This window comes from Trichechus manatus, unplaced genomic scaffold (assembly GCF_000243295.1).
Source record: "Trichechus manatus latirostris isolate Lorelei unplaced genomic scaffold, TriManLat1.0 scaffold00126, whole genome shotgun sequence".
NCBI classification, from domain to species: Eukaryota; Metazoa; Chordata; class Mammalia; order Sirenia; family Trichechidae; genus Trichechus; species Trichechus manatus.
In genome coordinates this window covers 1573898-1590323 of record NW_004444062.1, presented here as the reverse complement: position 1 = coordinate 1590323, position 16426 = coordinate 1573898, and the positions used below count along the sequence as shown (strand labels likewise).

The 16426-nt window shown below is 38.3% G+C and overlaps 1 protein-coding gene across 1 annotated transcript in view; it reads right to left on the bottom strand.

Moving 5' to 3' along the window:
* The window catches only part of ATP8A1 (ATPase phospholipid transporting 8A1), a 280252-nt gene that overhangs the window by 229436 nt on the left and 34390 nt on the right, over positions 1 to 16426 (bottom strand). Inside the window, exons 3-5 of the mRNA XM_023738968.1 lie at positions 6729 to 6843; positions 5336 to 5435; positions 4155 to 4253 (exon numbers count right to left, since the gene is read on the bottom strand). Of these exons, the coding sequence (XP_023594736.1) occupies positions 4155 to 4253; positions 5336 to 5435; positions 6729 to 6843 (314 nt within the window). The remainder of the gene's footprint in view (positions 1 to 4154; positions 4254 to 5335; positions 5436 to 6728; positions 6844 to 16426) is intronic.

The window sequence follows — 16426 nt, the reverse complement described above, 5'->3', positions numbered from 1 at the left end:
TGGTGCTTCTGCGCAGAGCGCCATTTTGCCGGAAGTCCTTCTGAGTTTGGTTTTTTATTTTATTATTGTAACAAACAGCATCACTCACGAGGAATGGCATAATAGCTGGCAGTGTGAACTCAGTCGCTCCAAACAATCAGTCAGAATTGCACAAATGCAAATAACGCATTCAAAACGCCTCTGTGGAAGAATTGTTGAAAACAATTCTTGCCACATCCATACACAGGAACACACTGGAATAGTTTCTGAGAATAAAATACTCACTAATAAAAATGTAATAATGCAGACCTTCAATAGACCAATTATTGCCTCCGAAAGTAAACAATGTTTTTACCAGTAAATATTCATAAATGAATTTTTAAAATTCTGTTAAATTTGTAGCATCAGTACAGAGTATTTTATAATTGATAAAACTCTAAAATACTCTTGTTTGCTTGTTAATAAAGAGCTTAAGAAAATGAGGCAGTAACTGAAAATAAATTTTGGTCCAAAGTAATGCTCTAAAACAAATTTAGATATTGAAAAAGTGAAAATTATTTCTGAAATAATGCATGTCTGTGACAGACAATGGTTAGATTTCCAACTGAAGGACAGAAATAAAAAGCTAATTAATGAAACATTCACTTCAAACAGGAAATTTAATCTTAGTGAAACCGAAGGAGATTCTGAACGTTACTTTCCATTTACAGAGAATTCTCACACGTGAGAATCTCTTTCCTCAACCTTCCTGCCATAAAATAAATTAGGTTACTTGCCATGAAACAATTGTTTTGAATGTAAATTTGAGCTTCCATCTAAACAGGAAGATTCTTATGACTACATAAAGAAATTATCTGATCTTTCTTTCCTAAAAGACATCATTTTTCCTTCTAAAACTGATAGGTTAGAAAAAATTAATATTGTTTATTCTGAGTTCAAATATCCACACTGTTCTGTAATCAGAACTTCTTTAATATGTGTGTGTATGTATGTGGGTGTGTGCGCACACATGTATATTCATCAGTTACTGTGGAGTTCATTCACACACACACACACTTACAATGGAATATTATTCAGTCAAAAAAAGGAATGAAATTCCAATACATGCTACAACATGGATGAACCTTGAAAACATTATACTAACTGAAATACACCAGACACAAAAGAACAAATATTGTATGATTCCACTATATGAAATATCTAGAAATCTTAGAGACAGAAAATAGTTAACGGTTATCAGAAACTGGGAAGAAGGAGAATGAGGAGCTATTGCTTCATAGGTACAGAGTTTCTGTTTGGGGTGATGACAAAGTTTTGGAAATAGGTGGTGATAGTTGCACAACGTTGTGGATATAATTGTTGTTAGCTGCTGTTGAGTCGGTTCCGACTCAGAGTGACCCTATGTACAGCAGAACGAAACACTGCCTGGTCCTGAGCCAGCCTCACAATCACTTTTATGCTTGAGCCCATTGTTGCAGCCACTGTGTCAATCCATCTTGTTGAGGGTTTTCCTCTTTTTCGCTGACCCTCTACTTTACCAAGCATGATGTCCTTCTCCAGGGACTGATCCCTCCTGATAACATGTTCAAAGTATCTGAGACATTGTCTTGCCATCCTTGCTTCTAAGGAGCATTCTGGTTGTACTTCTTCCAAGACAAATTTGTTTGTTCTTTGGCAGTCCATGGTATATTCAATATTCTTCGCCAACACCACAATTCAAAGGTGTCAATTCTTCTTCGGTCCTCTTTATTCATCGTTCAGCATGCAAATGAGGTGACTGAAAATACCAAGTCTTGGGTCAGGCGTACCTTAGTTTTCAAGGTGACATCTTTGCTTTTTAACACTTTAAAGAGGTCTTTTGCAGCAGATTTGCCTAATGCAATGCATCTTTTGATTTCTTGACAGCTGCTTCCATGGGTGTTGATTGTGGATCCAAGTAAAATGAAATCCTTGACAATTCAGTCTTTTCTCTTTATCATGATGTTGCTTATTGGTCCAGTCATGAGGATTTTTGCTTTCTTTATGTTGAGGTCTCACCCATACTAAGGCTGTGGTCTTTGATCTTCGTCATTAAGTGTTTCAAGTCCTCTTCACTTTGAGCAAGCAAGGTTGCTACGTTTCAGCATAATGCAGGTTGTTAATGAGTCTTCTTCCAATCCTGATGCCACACTCTTCTTCATATAGTCCAGCGTCTCAGATTATATGCTCAGTATACAGACTGAATAAATATAGTGAAAGGATACAACCCTGACACACACCTTTCCTGACATTAAACCACACAGTATCCCTTTGTTCTGTTTGAATGACTGCCTCTTGATCTATATACAGGTTCTTTATGAGCACAGTTAAGTATTCTGGAATTCCCATTCTTTGCAGTGTTATCCATAATTTGTTATGATCCACACAGTTGAATGCCTTAGCATAGTCAATAAAACACAGTTAAACATCTTTCTGGAATTCTCTGCTTTCAGCCAGAATCCATCTGACATCAGCAATGATATCCTTGGTTCCACATCCCCTTCTGAATCCGGCTTGAATTTCTGGCAGTTCCCTCTAGATACGCTGCTGTAGCCACTTTTGAATGATCTTCAGCAAAATTTTATTTGCCTGTGATATTAATGATATTGTTCGATAATTTCCACATTTTGTTGGATCACCTTTCTTGGGAATAGGCATAAATATGGATCTCTTCCAGTCGGTTGGCCAGGTAGCTGTCTTCCAAATTTCTTGGCATAGACGAGTGAGCACTTCTAATGCTGCATCAGTTTGTTGAAACATCTCAGTTGGTATTCTGTCAATTCCTGTAGCCTTGTTTATCGCCAATGCCTTCAGTACAGCTTGGACTTCTTCCTTCAGTACTATTGGTTCCTGATCACATGCTACCTCCTGAAATGGTTGAACATCCACCAATTCCTTTTGGTATAGTGACTCTGTGTATTCCTTCCATCTTAGAAGATGTAATTAATGTTACTGAATTGTATTTTACCATAATAAAACAAACAAACCTCCAACTAGCACAATGCCTGGTAAATAACATGTGCTCAATGAAAAATAGGTTAAACAAAGAAAAGAAAGGAGTCCATAAGGGAAAGAGACAAAGTTGTAGGAAAGACCAACCCCTATGAATTGACAAATTTGACCATAATTTAAAGGATGGTAAGTCTGTGTAGAGCAATATGGGTGAGAAGTTAAGCTCATGATCCCCATCAAGTATCATTCTTCCAGTTAAGAGGAATATGATGTTTTACATATACAACTTCTGTATTTACTTAAGACACTTAGATGCTTTCGAGTCTAATGATCTAAATGTTCAGCTGACTCATTTCTAAAGTGTCCAGGGATGCTATGGTTCATGTCTTCTTAATGAAATCACGACTGGATTCTATACAGAAATAATATTAGTGTTTGGGAAACTTTAAATTAGAGCTTTCTTAACATTGTTTTCAGCCTTTTTTCACCTTACCATCTGACATTATCAAGGCTTGACAAATCATTCTAGACAGGCAAATAAGTACTTACAGAACAGAGAAAAAAAGTACTGCCTTCCTCAACTAAGGTAGTTAAAACAAGTGTAACATAATGAAAAAAAATCTCTTGACTTCCTCTTTTTTTCTACTACCACAGAAAGACAAAAAATAGCAAATTTGCTGTTACTTTCTTTTAAAAAAATAATGAAGAAAGGAAACTCAACCTGAAAAAAACCATTGCTGTCAAGTCAATTCCCACTCCTAGCAACCCTACAGAACTACTAAAATAAGATGAAAAAGAATCAAAAAAATTTAATAAGGTAAAAATGGTGGTATTTAAATTAAAAAAGACAAAATTAAAAAAAAGAACCTTTACATTTAGATGACTTGAGGTTTACTTTGTTCAACTTAATTGAAAATAATGTTCAAATATAGTTTTCTCTTCAAGTCAATTATTATACTCTAAGTTCTTTCATTACTAAACTACAAAAAAAGGGAACATTATAACAAGGCATCTGCAATATTAATCCTATAGATATCAACGTGACAACTCCCGGGGTGGGGGAATATTCTATATATTGTTATATTGAATGGACATTTTAAACAAGCTGTGCCAAGAATTAAATAACTTAAGCAACTAATAGTTTAAAATATATATAAAAACATAACAAAGAGTCACATTTGTGTACATAAAAATTAAGTACTTACAATATCTTCTATTATCTCTTTGATAGCTGCCACAGCTAAAATAAATAAGAGAGGAACCAGTGTTGTGTAACGACCTGTAGGTGATACATCAGGTATTTGCTATTTGAAGGAAAAAAAAAAGAGAGAGAAATCCAGTGAGAAATACAAAGTTTATAACATTTAAAAACAACAAAGTTTTAGTGTCTCCTAAATATACTTCATTGATTTTACTATCTTGGTCAATTGCTACTGAATGAGACAATTTGCTGGTATCTACTAAATAGCTGGAAGTGCATGGTAATTAGCTTCATGATAAGCAGTGGTGTGTAGGACTTACACCTACAATAGGAGATTGGTTAAATATAGTATAGTCATATACTAAAATACCATAGTCATTAAAAATGATATTTTAGAAAACAGTGAATAACATGGGAAAATAGCCAAACACTACTACTGAATGAAGCAGACTACAAAACAATAGACACTACACGATTCCATCTTTGTAATCTAAATCAATAAGCAATGCTTGTTGTTGTTGTCAGGTGCCCTCGAGTTGATTCTGACTTATAGTGACCCTACAGGACAGAGTAGAACTGCCCCATAGGGTTTCCAAGGAGCAGCTGGTGGATTCGAACTCCCAGTCTTTTAGTTAGCAGCCAAACGCTTAACCACTGCGCCACCCAGGCTCCAATTCTTAGGAAAATAAAATAAATAAATAAAAGACCAGAAGGATATACACCCAAATTTTAATAGTAGTTGTGTCTGGGTGGTGGAATAATACATTTTTAATATTTTTTTATGTTTTGTCATATGTTCTGATTTTTTTTTACTATGAATCTAACTCAAATACAGGAAAAACACAAGATTTAAATTGGTAATTCTTATATTTCAAGATTTAGAACTTACACTTTTACCATTACTAAAATAAATTAATATTTTAAGAAAAAATCCCATCCCCATTTACTACTGAAGATGAACAGTCATTGCTATCACAGAACGCTTAAAATAAGCCAACAAAATGAATCACATAGAGGTAGTGGAATTCTGACACTGCTTGGAGCAGGAGCTGGAAATGTCCACCAGAACCAGCTTATCTCTTTCTATTATATAATCTTTAGGGCACTGGTCAAGGGCTTAACAGAAACATTTATTAATGCCTGATCATTTGTCTTTGAACTAAGGTTTTTACAATGTGACTTTACCTGAAGCAGCGCAATAAAGAGAAAAAATGAATTAGCAGCTCTTCTGAACTGAGAGTACAGAAATCGAGGAAGGAATGTGATTATGTTGTATTTTGCAGTGCTGGAAAAGAAAAACGACAAGTATTATAAAACTAATTACGCCACAATTAGTACACCCACGTTTACAAAGTTCTGTTATCACGATATAAACAATTAGATGATGAACATTTTTGCCCACTGTTTCAAATTGGGAGAATATTCCAAAAGGTCATTAACCTAAATGAAAAATAGGGAAAGAACTGGCTAAACAGTAAAGACTGACGGAATACACCACAGGTTTTATTTTCTGAGTAAAATCTTTTGTCCTCTTTGGCCAATTCTGCTTAACATTACAAAGAAGAACAACTTTAGTTAAGAATAGTATATAAAACGCTAATAGAAAATTAAATCTTACAAAAAAAAAAAACAAAAAAAAACAGCAGTTTAAGCAGGGCCAGAGGACTACAAATAGAGATGCCTTCGCTGGATAACTTTAAAGAAATGGGAAGTTTTCTGGGGTTCTGCTGGAATTTTCTTCATGGACTCTTGAGGACCTGGCTGGGACTCCACACTAAACACACCAGATATGTCCACAACCAGTGAGATATCACCCAAAGTCTTGGAAACATCCCTCCTCTTGTTTATTGAATAGAAAGGAGAATCAAGGAGATTATAAGAGACACTTCTTAAACTGAGAAATGGTACTATAGAACTTGAAGTTGTAAATATTAATTTTAGATTGGCATTTCTCAGATCTGGTCATTCTGCCACTGGAGAAAAACTGTGCTAGCACTGAAGTGTTCACTTGGATCCGTAGGTCACATGGTGGTACAGAGTAACCAGTGTTTATACTGATCCTTTTTATATTATTATTGGAATGAAAACATAACATTGAAGTAATTCCCACAGATCTACAATCTTCAACACCATAGTAAATTTCACAATTACAAAAAGCTGCTATTTAAAGACTTTTTAACCAAAAGGAGTCCTCTGGTAGAATTGTAAAGATCTCTCCTAAAATGTTAAATCCTATTAAACCAAAAACTATAATACATTGTTCTAGTAACAGCGTTGAGACAAAGTCATTTACCCATGAGCAGCTTCCATTACTCAGACACTACGTATAGAATTGGTATAGTATGGCTGTTTATCCTTTCAGGTCTTTCCTGCTTCTGGATTCTTATTAACATCTCCTTTATTGGATAGAAAGTAGGGAAAGAAACAGCCCATTCACAATGATACCAGTAAGCTCTCAAATAGTAACTGGTTTAACCGAAATCTCTTTGCAAGCATTTTCATTTCATCTGCACAGGAGAGATGTCCTTCTGAATCCTGTTGGGATGCCTGGTCCCACAGCATCTTTGGTAGTTCCTACCTGACATGGTTATTGCAGAATTTTGTCCGCTGGGGCTGGTTGATGAATATAGTCCTCACTTCCTCCTGGTCGGCTAGTGAAGTCTTCTCTGAAACATCATCAGTCTTCTCATAACCTTCAAAAGGGATAGTCTTCTTATTTGGTAAGAAATGTTTCATTTTATAATCTACACTAAAAACACGTTTCATAACTATTCTAGAATCCAAAATCTGTTGAAAGCTACAAGTTTCCGTTTAACAGTGTACTTGTTTTTTTAATAATAAAAAAGGGAAATCTTCACATCTAACATTTCTCCTGGATTCAAAAGATAGCATTTAGTAAACTGTCATGTAAAATGTAATCCATTTTCAAAAATGGTAACAATATGTTCAACTTACATCCTCCCACTGCATAAAATGATGCCGAAAGTAACAAAGAATTTTAAACTGGTTTATATTATCATTTTGGACAAGACTGAATGAGACAGAGGTAATTTAAAATATATTAAAAAAATTTAACATACATATTTAATGCTTTTCTGTTTTGTGGGTTTTTTTCTTTTTGGATGAAGATTTAAAAAAGATAAATATTAAGATTTAGGTAAACAGCTACCACAGTTATCTAACTCATTATGATCATCTAATCTTTCCTCCAATTAGCATTTATATTCACCAACAAACTTTAAGTGTCTTAACATCATTATAAGTCACCTCACCATCATCTAAGCAATGCAACAGGTTCGGGTGATTTCAATCAAGTAACACCTTGCTGCAATGTTGATAACACATTTGAAAATATATACAAGTTTTGGAAGAACAGAGAATAAACAGGAAGTCTTTTAAAATGCGTAGTTTTACCTTCTAGTGAGAATTAAATGAAATTGGATTTAATCAGTCCCTTACTCCCCTACTAGAAAGGGACACCATCAACATCCTATCTCAAATACCCATTTTTCTTCTTTTTCTGCCTAACTGAAAATAAAACCAACCCCATTGCCAACGAGTTGATTCCTACTCATAGCAATCCTCCAGGACAGAGTAAAGTTGTCCCATAGGGTTTCCAAGGCTGTAAATCTTTATGGAAGCAGATGTCACATCTTTCTCCCATGGAGTAGCTGGTGGTTAGCAGCCAAAAGCTTAACCACTGTGCCACCAGGGTACTTCTTTTCTGCCAGCCGATGTCAACTCCTCCCATAAGACCAGGCCAAGATGGAGTCTCTTCTGAAGGCTTCCAGGATGTCAGTCAGTGAACCTTCTCTGTACCTACCCCCTCCCCAGTAAAGCACTTACCTGGAAGTCTGGCTACTGTTTATGAGTCTGTCTCCCATCCCCAAATGGGAACTCCCTGAGGCAATAGGTAATGTGTTACTCCTCTTTTCCTAAGGCCAGCACAACACACAGCAGGCAAATTCAATGTTTGTTGAATAAATAATACGAAGTGGCAAAGGAGTGGTTATTTGGGCTTTTTTTTTTAGGGCAAGCAAGAGTGTCTCCACCCATTGATAAGGACACTAAGAATAGCCAAGTGCAGGTAAGAAACTCTAAAAGAAAAGTATTCCTATGGGGCTTTGTTTCTATATGAAACCAGAAAGTCCTTTAGGCATTCTATAAAGGTTAAGGACCGGAAGTAAAGGCACTGGGGGTAGCAGGTGAGAAACAGCATAATGTATGCAGGGGAGTATAATCTGGGCAGCCTTACTGTTGCAGGGGAGACATGATGATAAAAAAGTACACAGGGGCCAGGTCACAGAGAACCTCTCATGCTGTGAAGAAGTCTGGGTCTCATCCTGCAGCTGGACCATCCTGCAGTTCATCAAAAGCTTTCGAAGCAAGAGAGGTACAGAGTGAGAGTCACATTTTATACTCATCACTGTGGAGGTCACATAGCTCCAAATCAGATAATGCCATACCCGTTTTACAGATTTAAAGACATTAAGCAGCTTTGCCCAAGATCACATGGCCAGTGATTACCTTTTACTACATCATGTTTTAAATACAACACAAGCTTCTCCCCTAGGTTTATACAATTCGAATGTCACAAATAGAGACATAGCAATCTTAAAAAAATCTTTAAAATCTTTTATTAGATGTTCCTTAACCACAGCACAAAGACCAAAGTGTACTGTTTCCAGCATCTGGGTTTGACAGAGAGCCTCATTAAAACCAGCCCTCCACTTGGCTCTGAGCCGAAGTCCTCAGGTTGTACTTACTTACATAACTGGACATTTTTTTTGCCTGGTAAATGTCTGGCCCTCAGGTGTTCTTAGCTGAGGAGCTGCCTATCCTTCCTCACCCAGACATACCCATATACACTGGGGTCTTGAATTCCCCCACAGGGAATTGGACATTACATCTCCCCGTCACCCATTAATTTGTGTTCAAGAATTTCTATGGCATCAAGGGTCCTCCTGGGACAAAAGGGACAGGAATCAATGCCTTCTCTTAAATGAGAATCAGAGGAATTCAAACAACCCTAATGGACTGGTAGGGCCTCAACCAAGGGCAGATACTAAGGGACTCCTAAAAAGAAAACAACAACAACAACAACACAATTAAGGGAAAGTCTAGACTAGTAGGCCATTAAACACAATGAGGGAAAAGTGTCAAGCATAGGGCCATTAAAGGGGGTTGAAGGTTCCAGGCACAGAATACTGCTGATACCTTAGGCCTTCTTCACCCAGGCACCTTAAAACCAAACCTAAAACCCATTGCCGTCCAGTCGATTCTGACTCATAGCTATACTACAGGACAAAGTAGAACTGCCCCATAGGGTTTCCAAGGAGTGGCTGGTAGATTCAAACTGCTGACCTTCTGGTTAGCAGCTGAGCTCTTAAGCACTGTACCATGAGGGCTCCACCCACTATGGAAAAGCCTAGGGAAAAGGATGCATGTGAATCTGAATTTATGGAGAAAATTCCTCGGGGCCCAGGCAGTTTTGCTCAGGGATTCCCTGATGGGGTGCAGTACTGAGGAAGAGAGGGAGGGCGATCTGCACTGGAAGCAGAAAGTGAGGCACTCAGCCAATGGGAGCTGGTGGATCGCCCTGCCCTGTCTCCTCAGGGTTGTCAGGGCTTCAGTGCTTGGCCACACAGGCTCGTTTACTACCAGTGACATGGAGACCCTGTAGGCAACAGAGGCCCACTCCTGGGAGGTTGCAGGTACCTCCTTGTGTTATGCATCTGACTTCCCGTTTACACCTAGCAGGTGACAACAAGCTAGCAATGAGCAGGCTTAATTTGTTAGTAACCTCAGAGGTCCTCTGGAATATTTGGGTGAGGCACCTGGGAAAAAATCTGCAAGGTAGGAGTTTGTAACTATTATAATTTGAGTCTTCAAGAACTCTAATCCTATATTGTAGAAATACGCAGGTTAGGTCTGGACATATGGTTAACTTATCAATACAGACTCCCTTCATGTAGCAGAGAAATAAGGCTCTTCTATTTGAATTAATGAGCCAACACTTTGAGGGAGGTGGTCAGGAATTTTGATCTCATCCTTCTTCTGAGTTAGAAGTGAAAGGACATTTACAGACAATTAGATAGCCACTCAGTATGCACCGGACAACTCTGTTTTTATGCTTTTTTTTTTTTTTATTTCCTCTATAGGTTCCTTTCAGAATTTATGATGTTCTCTGCAAATCACCACTTTCATCAGCTATGCTGATCACATAAAGAGGTCTATGTTCATACTTGGGCAATATCCTCACTATCGGTGTATAGTGCTGGGGTAGGTAACCAAGGGGAGAATCCCCCTAAAGTCACCCCAAAGAAGGTAAAATTAAGATGGTACCATTGCCGTTCCTTCCCATACAAGGTTCTATCCTTTGTTTTAAGGAGGGAAGCTGTGCTCCTTAGAATTTAATAATTTAGAGGGATTGTTCATACACTCATTAAAATTGACTAGTAGTTCTTAATCCACCTGTCTTGATGCTCCTAAGGAGTCCTGACATCTAAGACAGCTTTTGTCTCATCCCTTTGCAGGCTGCATGATGGAAAAGAGTGAGGTTGGAGATCTATTAACAGTTCTCACGGAGTCCTCCTGGAAGTTCAAGCCTTCAGAAGCCTGCTTTGTCCTTCAGTCATGCTAAGTGTGTAGTTTGCCAAGAGAAAAAAATACATCCTAATCACACTCTTTGGTATCCCTTGCAGCTTTTCCAAGCATAATGTTGTACATTTGAGAGCATGTATTGGTTTGTGCTTGACTGCTAACCTAAAGGCTGGTGATTTGAATCCACTGAGCAGTATAGTGGAAGAAAAGGCCTGGCAATCAGCTTCCATAAGATTATAGCCAAGAAAACCCTATGGAGTAGCTCTACTCTGTAACACGTGGGGTCGTCATGAGTTGCAATCAACTTGACAGCAACTAACAGCAATACTTGCACATGTAATGAAAATGGCCCCCAACAGGCTTGGCCAACTGATTCTGGGACTTCCTCAGTAACCCATCCTCTCTAAGTCAGTACCGAGGTGGTCCAGAATGAACTCTGAAGCCCACCAAAGAACAAGTTCAAATCCCACATCAAGTATAGCTAAATGGATGTTATTTGGTAAATGGCAAACCAGGAGTAAAATGCAACATTAGGGAAGTTACTTAGTCTCATTAAGTTTCAGTTTCCTAGCCTGTGAAATAGAAATATTGTGTATCCACTTCTGGAAAGTTGTTGTTAATTGCTGTTGAGTGGAGTCACTTTCTACTCACAGCGACCCCATAAACGCGGAGTAGAACTGCTCCATAGGGTTTTCAAGGCTGTGAACTTTCAGAAGCAGATCGAGGCCTGGTCTCCAAGGCACCTCTGAGTGGGTTTGAGCTGCCAACCTTTTAGCTAGCATTCGAGCGCTTAACTATTTGCACCACCCAGGGACTCCATACCTGCTGGAATAGTTAGGATTAAATAAAAGAATATATGCAAAGAGCTTATCAAAATGCCTAGTCTTAATCAAGAACACATAAATGTAATCTATTATACTTAAGAGTTTACAGGGGTGGATAATGATCATTTCATATGCTAAGCCTTACGGAAATGGGAGGCCAGCATACTGCCTCCCAAGCAGTGTCGCAGAGGTAGTTCTTTACCTTTTAGTGTACCTGCCAGTTCACCTGTTTCCCATTATATTATAAGCTACCTGGATAGCTTATAGAAAGCATTCAATGACTGATGAATGAATTAACAACTGAACAAAAACAAATGTTAGCAATATACCAAGAACAGATCCCTCTTAAAGGCAGACACAGATTAACCAAACCTATAAGATTGATGTATAAATCCAAGACAATAACTAGTTAAATTTACGATGAGAAATTATTGCCATAGGAACTAAAGTAATTGAAATTCCATAATCAATTCAACTGTCCCATGTTGGCCTACACGGAAAGACTGGTAAGCACTGAAGCAATCCAATGGTGCTTAGACGCCATCTGATGCTCCCATCATACAAAAGGGATCAATGCATCCATAGGACCAAAATCTTCAAAGTCTGTTGGAATAACCTTGGCAATGGGGCCATGATACTTCAAGTCTGTTGGCTAATGCTTCTCCTCCCCTCCATACAGATGAGAAGAGTGTTGCCAATGATATGCCCCTTCCTTAACCAAAACAATAAAAACTCATTGCTACGGAGCTGATTCCAACTCATGGTGACCTCATATTTTGCTCCAAACTTTTTCTTTTTTGCTGTAATTTTTATGAAAGCAGATCACCAATCCTTTCCTCCATGGTGCTGTTAGGTGGGTTTGAAACGCCAACCCTTAGGTTCGAGCACAAATAATTTTCACCACTCAGGGATCTCTCTCCCTAACCAAAATGAAACAAAACAAATAAACCCTTTGCCATCGAGTCGATTCTGACTCACAGTGACCCTAATGGACAGAGTAGAGCTGCCCCGTAGGGTTTCCAAGAAGCAGCTGGTAGATTCAAACTGTCAACCTTCTGGTTAGCAGCCGAACTCTTCAGCACTGTGCTACCAGGGCTCTGTAACCATCCCCCTCTAAATTCAAATATTTCATCTTCTAATATAATTACAGTAAAATCCTGCAGTGGTAGAAACCAATATGCCCCTCTTACAGATGACTATCTTATCACATGTTGATCTTACAAAGAAATGAGAAGGTAAGCTCATTTCACTCATTTCCAAGTTCTGGGGAGCGTCTCAACATGGCCTCCAGGTACACACACAAAGTAATGATGATAATGACAGCAGGCACAAACTCCTTTATTACCTTCACCACACCTTGGGTTCTCTAGAAGAATCAGGCACTCACCTCAGTGTCTTTCAGTGCTCAGTCAGATATTTGATATCCACTAATAGTATCATTATTCTTCTTAAACTAAAAGTTCTAAAGAGCAAACCTTGGCAGGCACAGTCCCACGCCCATCACTTTAAGGAATAGGAATGAGCAAGGCTCTTTCTCTAATAAAGCACATTTCTACAGTGGCTTCTTAAACAGTTTTCTTCAACGTTGTTCTCTCTAAGATCTGTGTTTCCTAAAGCCAGCAGAATCACATTAGCCTCCCAAAATAAACAATTCTGGTCTAGCTTTTCTTGAAATGAGCAAGGAGAGGACGCTTCCTTACTCAGACCAAATGGAATTGACAGTGATGCAGTAGTTCAGAATTCCAGTTTACCGAAAATTCTATATTCAGGGTTTGTAATGGCCCACTTGATTCTTACATTCCCCCCAGCAGAAAAGTAGTTTTGCTTTCTGAATTGTGGTTTAATCTGACTAATGACAAAACCCCTTAGTACTTCCTATACACCAAACTAGGGTTTTTTCCAGGCTACATTCTGTGCTCTTAGCTATAAAACGACCAAATGCCATTTCTAGACTTCTGGGACTGGGACTTTCAGTATAGTGATATAAACAGTCATATATTACTTTTAGCTACTGAATGTGTTACAAAAAGATATTATTTTGTATTCCTAAATAAGGATGTAGAAGTAACATCCTCCTGGTGACCACCTCAGTCTCCAACAATCATTTACATTATCAAGAAAGCACAGGTCAGCGTCCTGATCAAGACCCTGAAGCGAGCAAGTGTTCTTCTCCTAACAGTGTGAGCTCATTAAGCCTACTCTCCACTTAGTGGCTGCAAGGACAGCCCTAGCCTTTCTACCAATTACTTGCATGACCCTGAGTAAACCACTTAATCCCTGGGGGTTATTCCTTTCCCTTGTAAAATGAGGAAGCAAGGCTATAGTCTCCCATTCTCTTTCAGCTCTAAAATTCTGTAAAACTGGACACCAGGCAGAAAAAAGTCAATACCTCATTTGTTCAGAAGATCAGGGAAATTAAAAAATAAAATAAAACATCTCCCTGTATAAACCTTGCTAAAGACGTTCCATGGCAATGGCTGCCTTTACTTAATCTGCAGCCAGCACTCAGACGTGAAGTCAAATGGTGCTTTATGATCATGGCTAAATCTCCACATTTGAAAAGATAAGCAAGCAGTGACTATATCTGTTGCCAGCAACCACCTGGCGCCTGCTGGCAGTGACTGCTGGGTTACTGAGTATGCTGACATATAGTCTTCCTTTCTTCCTCTGCCCAGATCCATCACCCCATGCTTATACGTACACAGTATAATGTAACAGAGAGAGAGAGGGAAAGGAAAAAAAAATCACAACAACGACAGTTATTTAAGTGAAAAGGCCTTTGGCTCTCTCATACAATTACAGCAGAAGTGTTACCTTTGAAATCTTCCATTTCTCATTAGAAACATCACCATCCAATCAATAAGACTCATTGTTCATTAATTTATTCATTCAACGTATTTAAATGTCTACTATGTTCCAGGCAGTTTTATAAAAACTGCAGGAACAGTAGAAAATAAGAGATAAGTTCCCTTTTTTCTAGAGGAGAGTAAGATAATTGCAGATCCTGGTTAGTGTGATAAAAAAATAAAACAAGTGACTGACAGACTTCTCTGTGCCTCAGTTTCATCATCTGTATAACGCAGACAACAATATTACCTACCTCTAAAGGGAGTTGTGAGGACCCAGTGAGTTAACACTTGTGAAGAACAATGCCTGATACATAGTAAGAGCTCAATAAATGTTAGCTATTTTTATTGTTGTTGCTGTTACTACTATTACTACTGTTACTGTTGCTGCTACTATCACTGCTGCTACTTTACACCAAGAGGTAAGAGACAGCCTCTCCAAGGAGAGGGCTGAGTTGAGACTTGATATGCAAGGAAAGAGACAGTGCAAACCCAACAGGGGCAAGAGCAGGAACAAAGACCTGGAGGCAAGAATGAACTTGGCATTTCCAGAAACACGTGGACCAGTAATACTGAACAGGGGAAGCATAAAAAAAGGAGAGGCAGGGTTAGATCGGGAGGAAGCAAGAAACATGAATTTTTTTCTTTATGTGCTAGGAATCCACTGAAAGGTTTTAAGTAGGAAGACCATTTTGCAGTTGTTCTGATAATCCAGGTAAAGACGAAGCCCGGGTTAGGTGGTGGGGATAAAGATGAAAAGAAGATGAACAGATGATATTTTCTGGAGGCAGAGTTGGCATGACCCTTAAAGACTCTCCATTTCTTTCAGGATCATTCTACCATTGTATGATGCCACTTGTACCCATAGTCTGATGCTACTCCAAGCAAAAACCCAAGTCTTGGAAGAAATTTAGCATTTTAAATACAACTGATTAATCATTTAATGAACAGAATTCTCTTTACAGCCAAACCACTGTATGCTTAGATATTACACATCTTTTTCTCATTATAACATGGCAATCAATAATATTTAAAATACAGAGTATAATCAAGGAAGGCCTTACAGAATCGTACCTGGGAGCACAGACTAGGGAGTGAAAGAGAAGGTTAGGTCCATTAGTTAAGAGCTATGTCACCTTAGACAAATTACTTAACCTCTAGCTGCCTACTCCCCTTAGGGGGCTTTGTGTATGTGTATGTGTATGTGTAAAGCATCAGGACAGTATCTGGCTCCCCATATACGTACAATAAATCCTAGCTATTATTTTTATTATCGAACTGAGAAAGGAAGAGTGTGGTAAAAAAGGAATAGGCTTTATAGTTAGACAAATTCAAATTTTGCAGAGAGCTCACATTCGAATGATAACACTTTTACATAATACTGGACAAATTATCTTCTGAGCCTCAGCTTCCTCACCCATAAAACACACATAGTATGAGGATTAAAGGATGTTAAGTTAGCAATGTAGAATCATACTTGCTACTCACACAGTTCCTGTCACCCTATATTCCTCAGAAGTTATAAAGTCAATCTCCCCTTCAAAATGTTTCAGCTGGGAAAAACAAAAGTCTGAAGGACACTGATGTAGGTATTAATATTTTTTATTTATCTGGATAACACTTGGAGCCCAGGTGGTGTAGTGGTTAAGAGCTTGGATGCTAACCAAAAGGTTGGTAGCTCAAATCCACCAGCTGCTCCTTGTAAACCCTAGAGGGCAGTTCTACTCTGTCCTATAGGATCACTATGAGTCAGAATCGACTCGACAGCAATGGGTTGGGTTTTTTGTTTAGATAACATTTAATTAAAATTGTGACCAGTGAACAAATCTAGATAGTAAAACAATGGGTTTTACCCTTACAATTTTATAAATTAATATCAACCAAGTCTCATATTTTCCCAAAATTTATCATCTACATAGGGGTTATACAAGAGAAATGTAGGGGGATAGTGGGCAAAATGGCACTCTAGGCAGAAGCACCATGCCGTCCCTCCACAGCAAAGA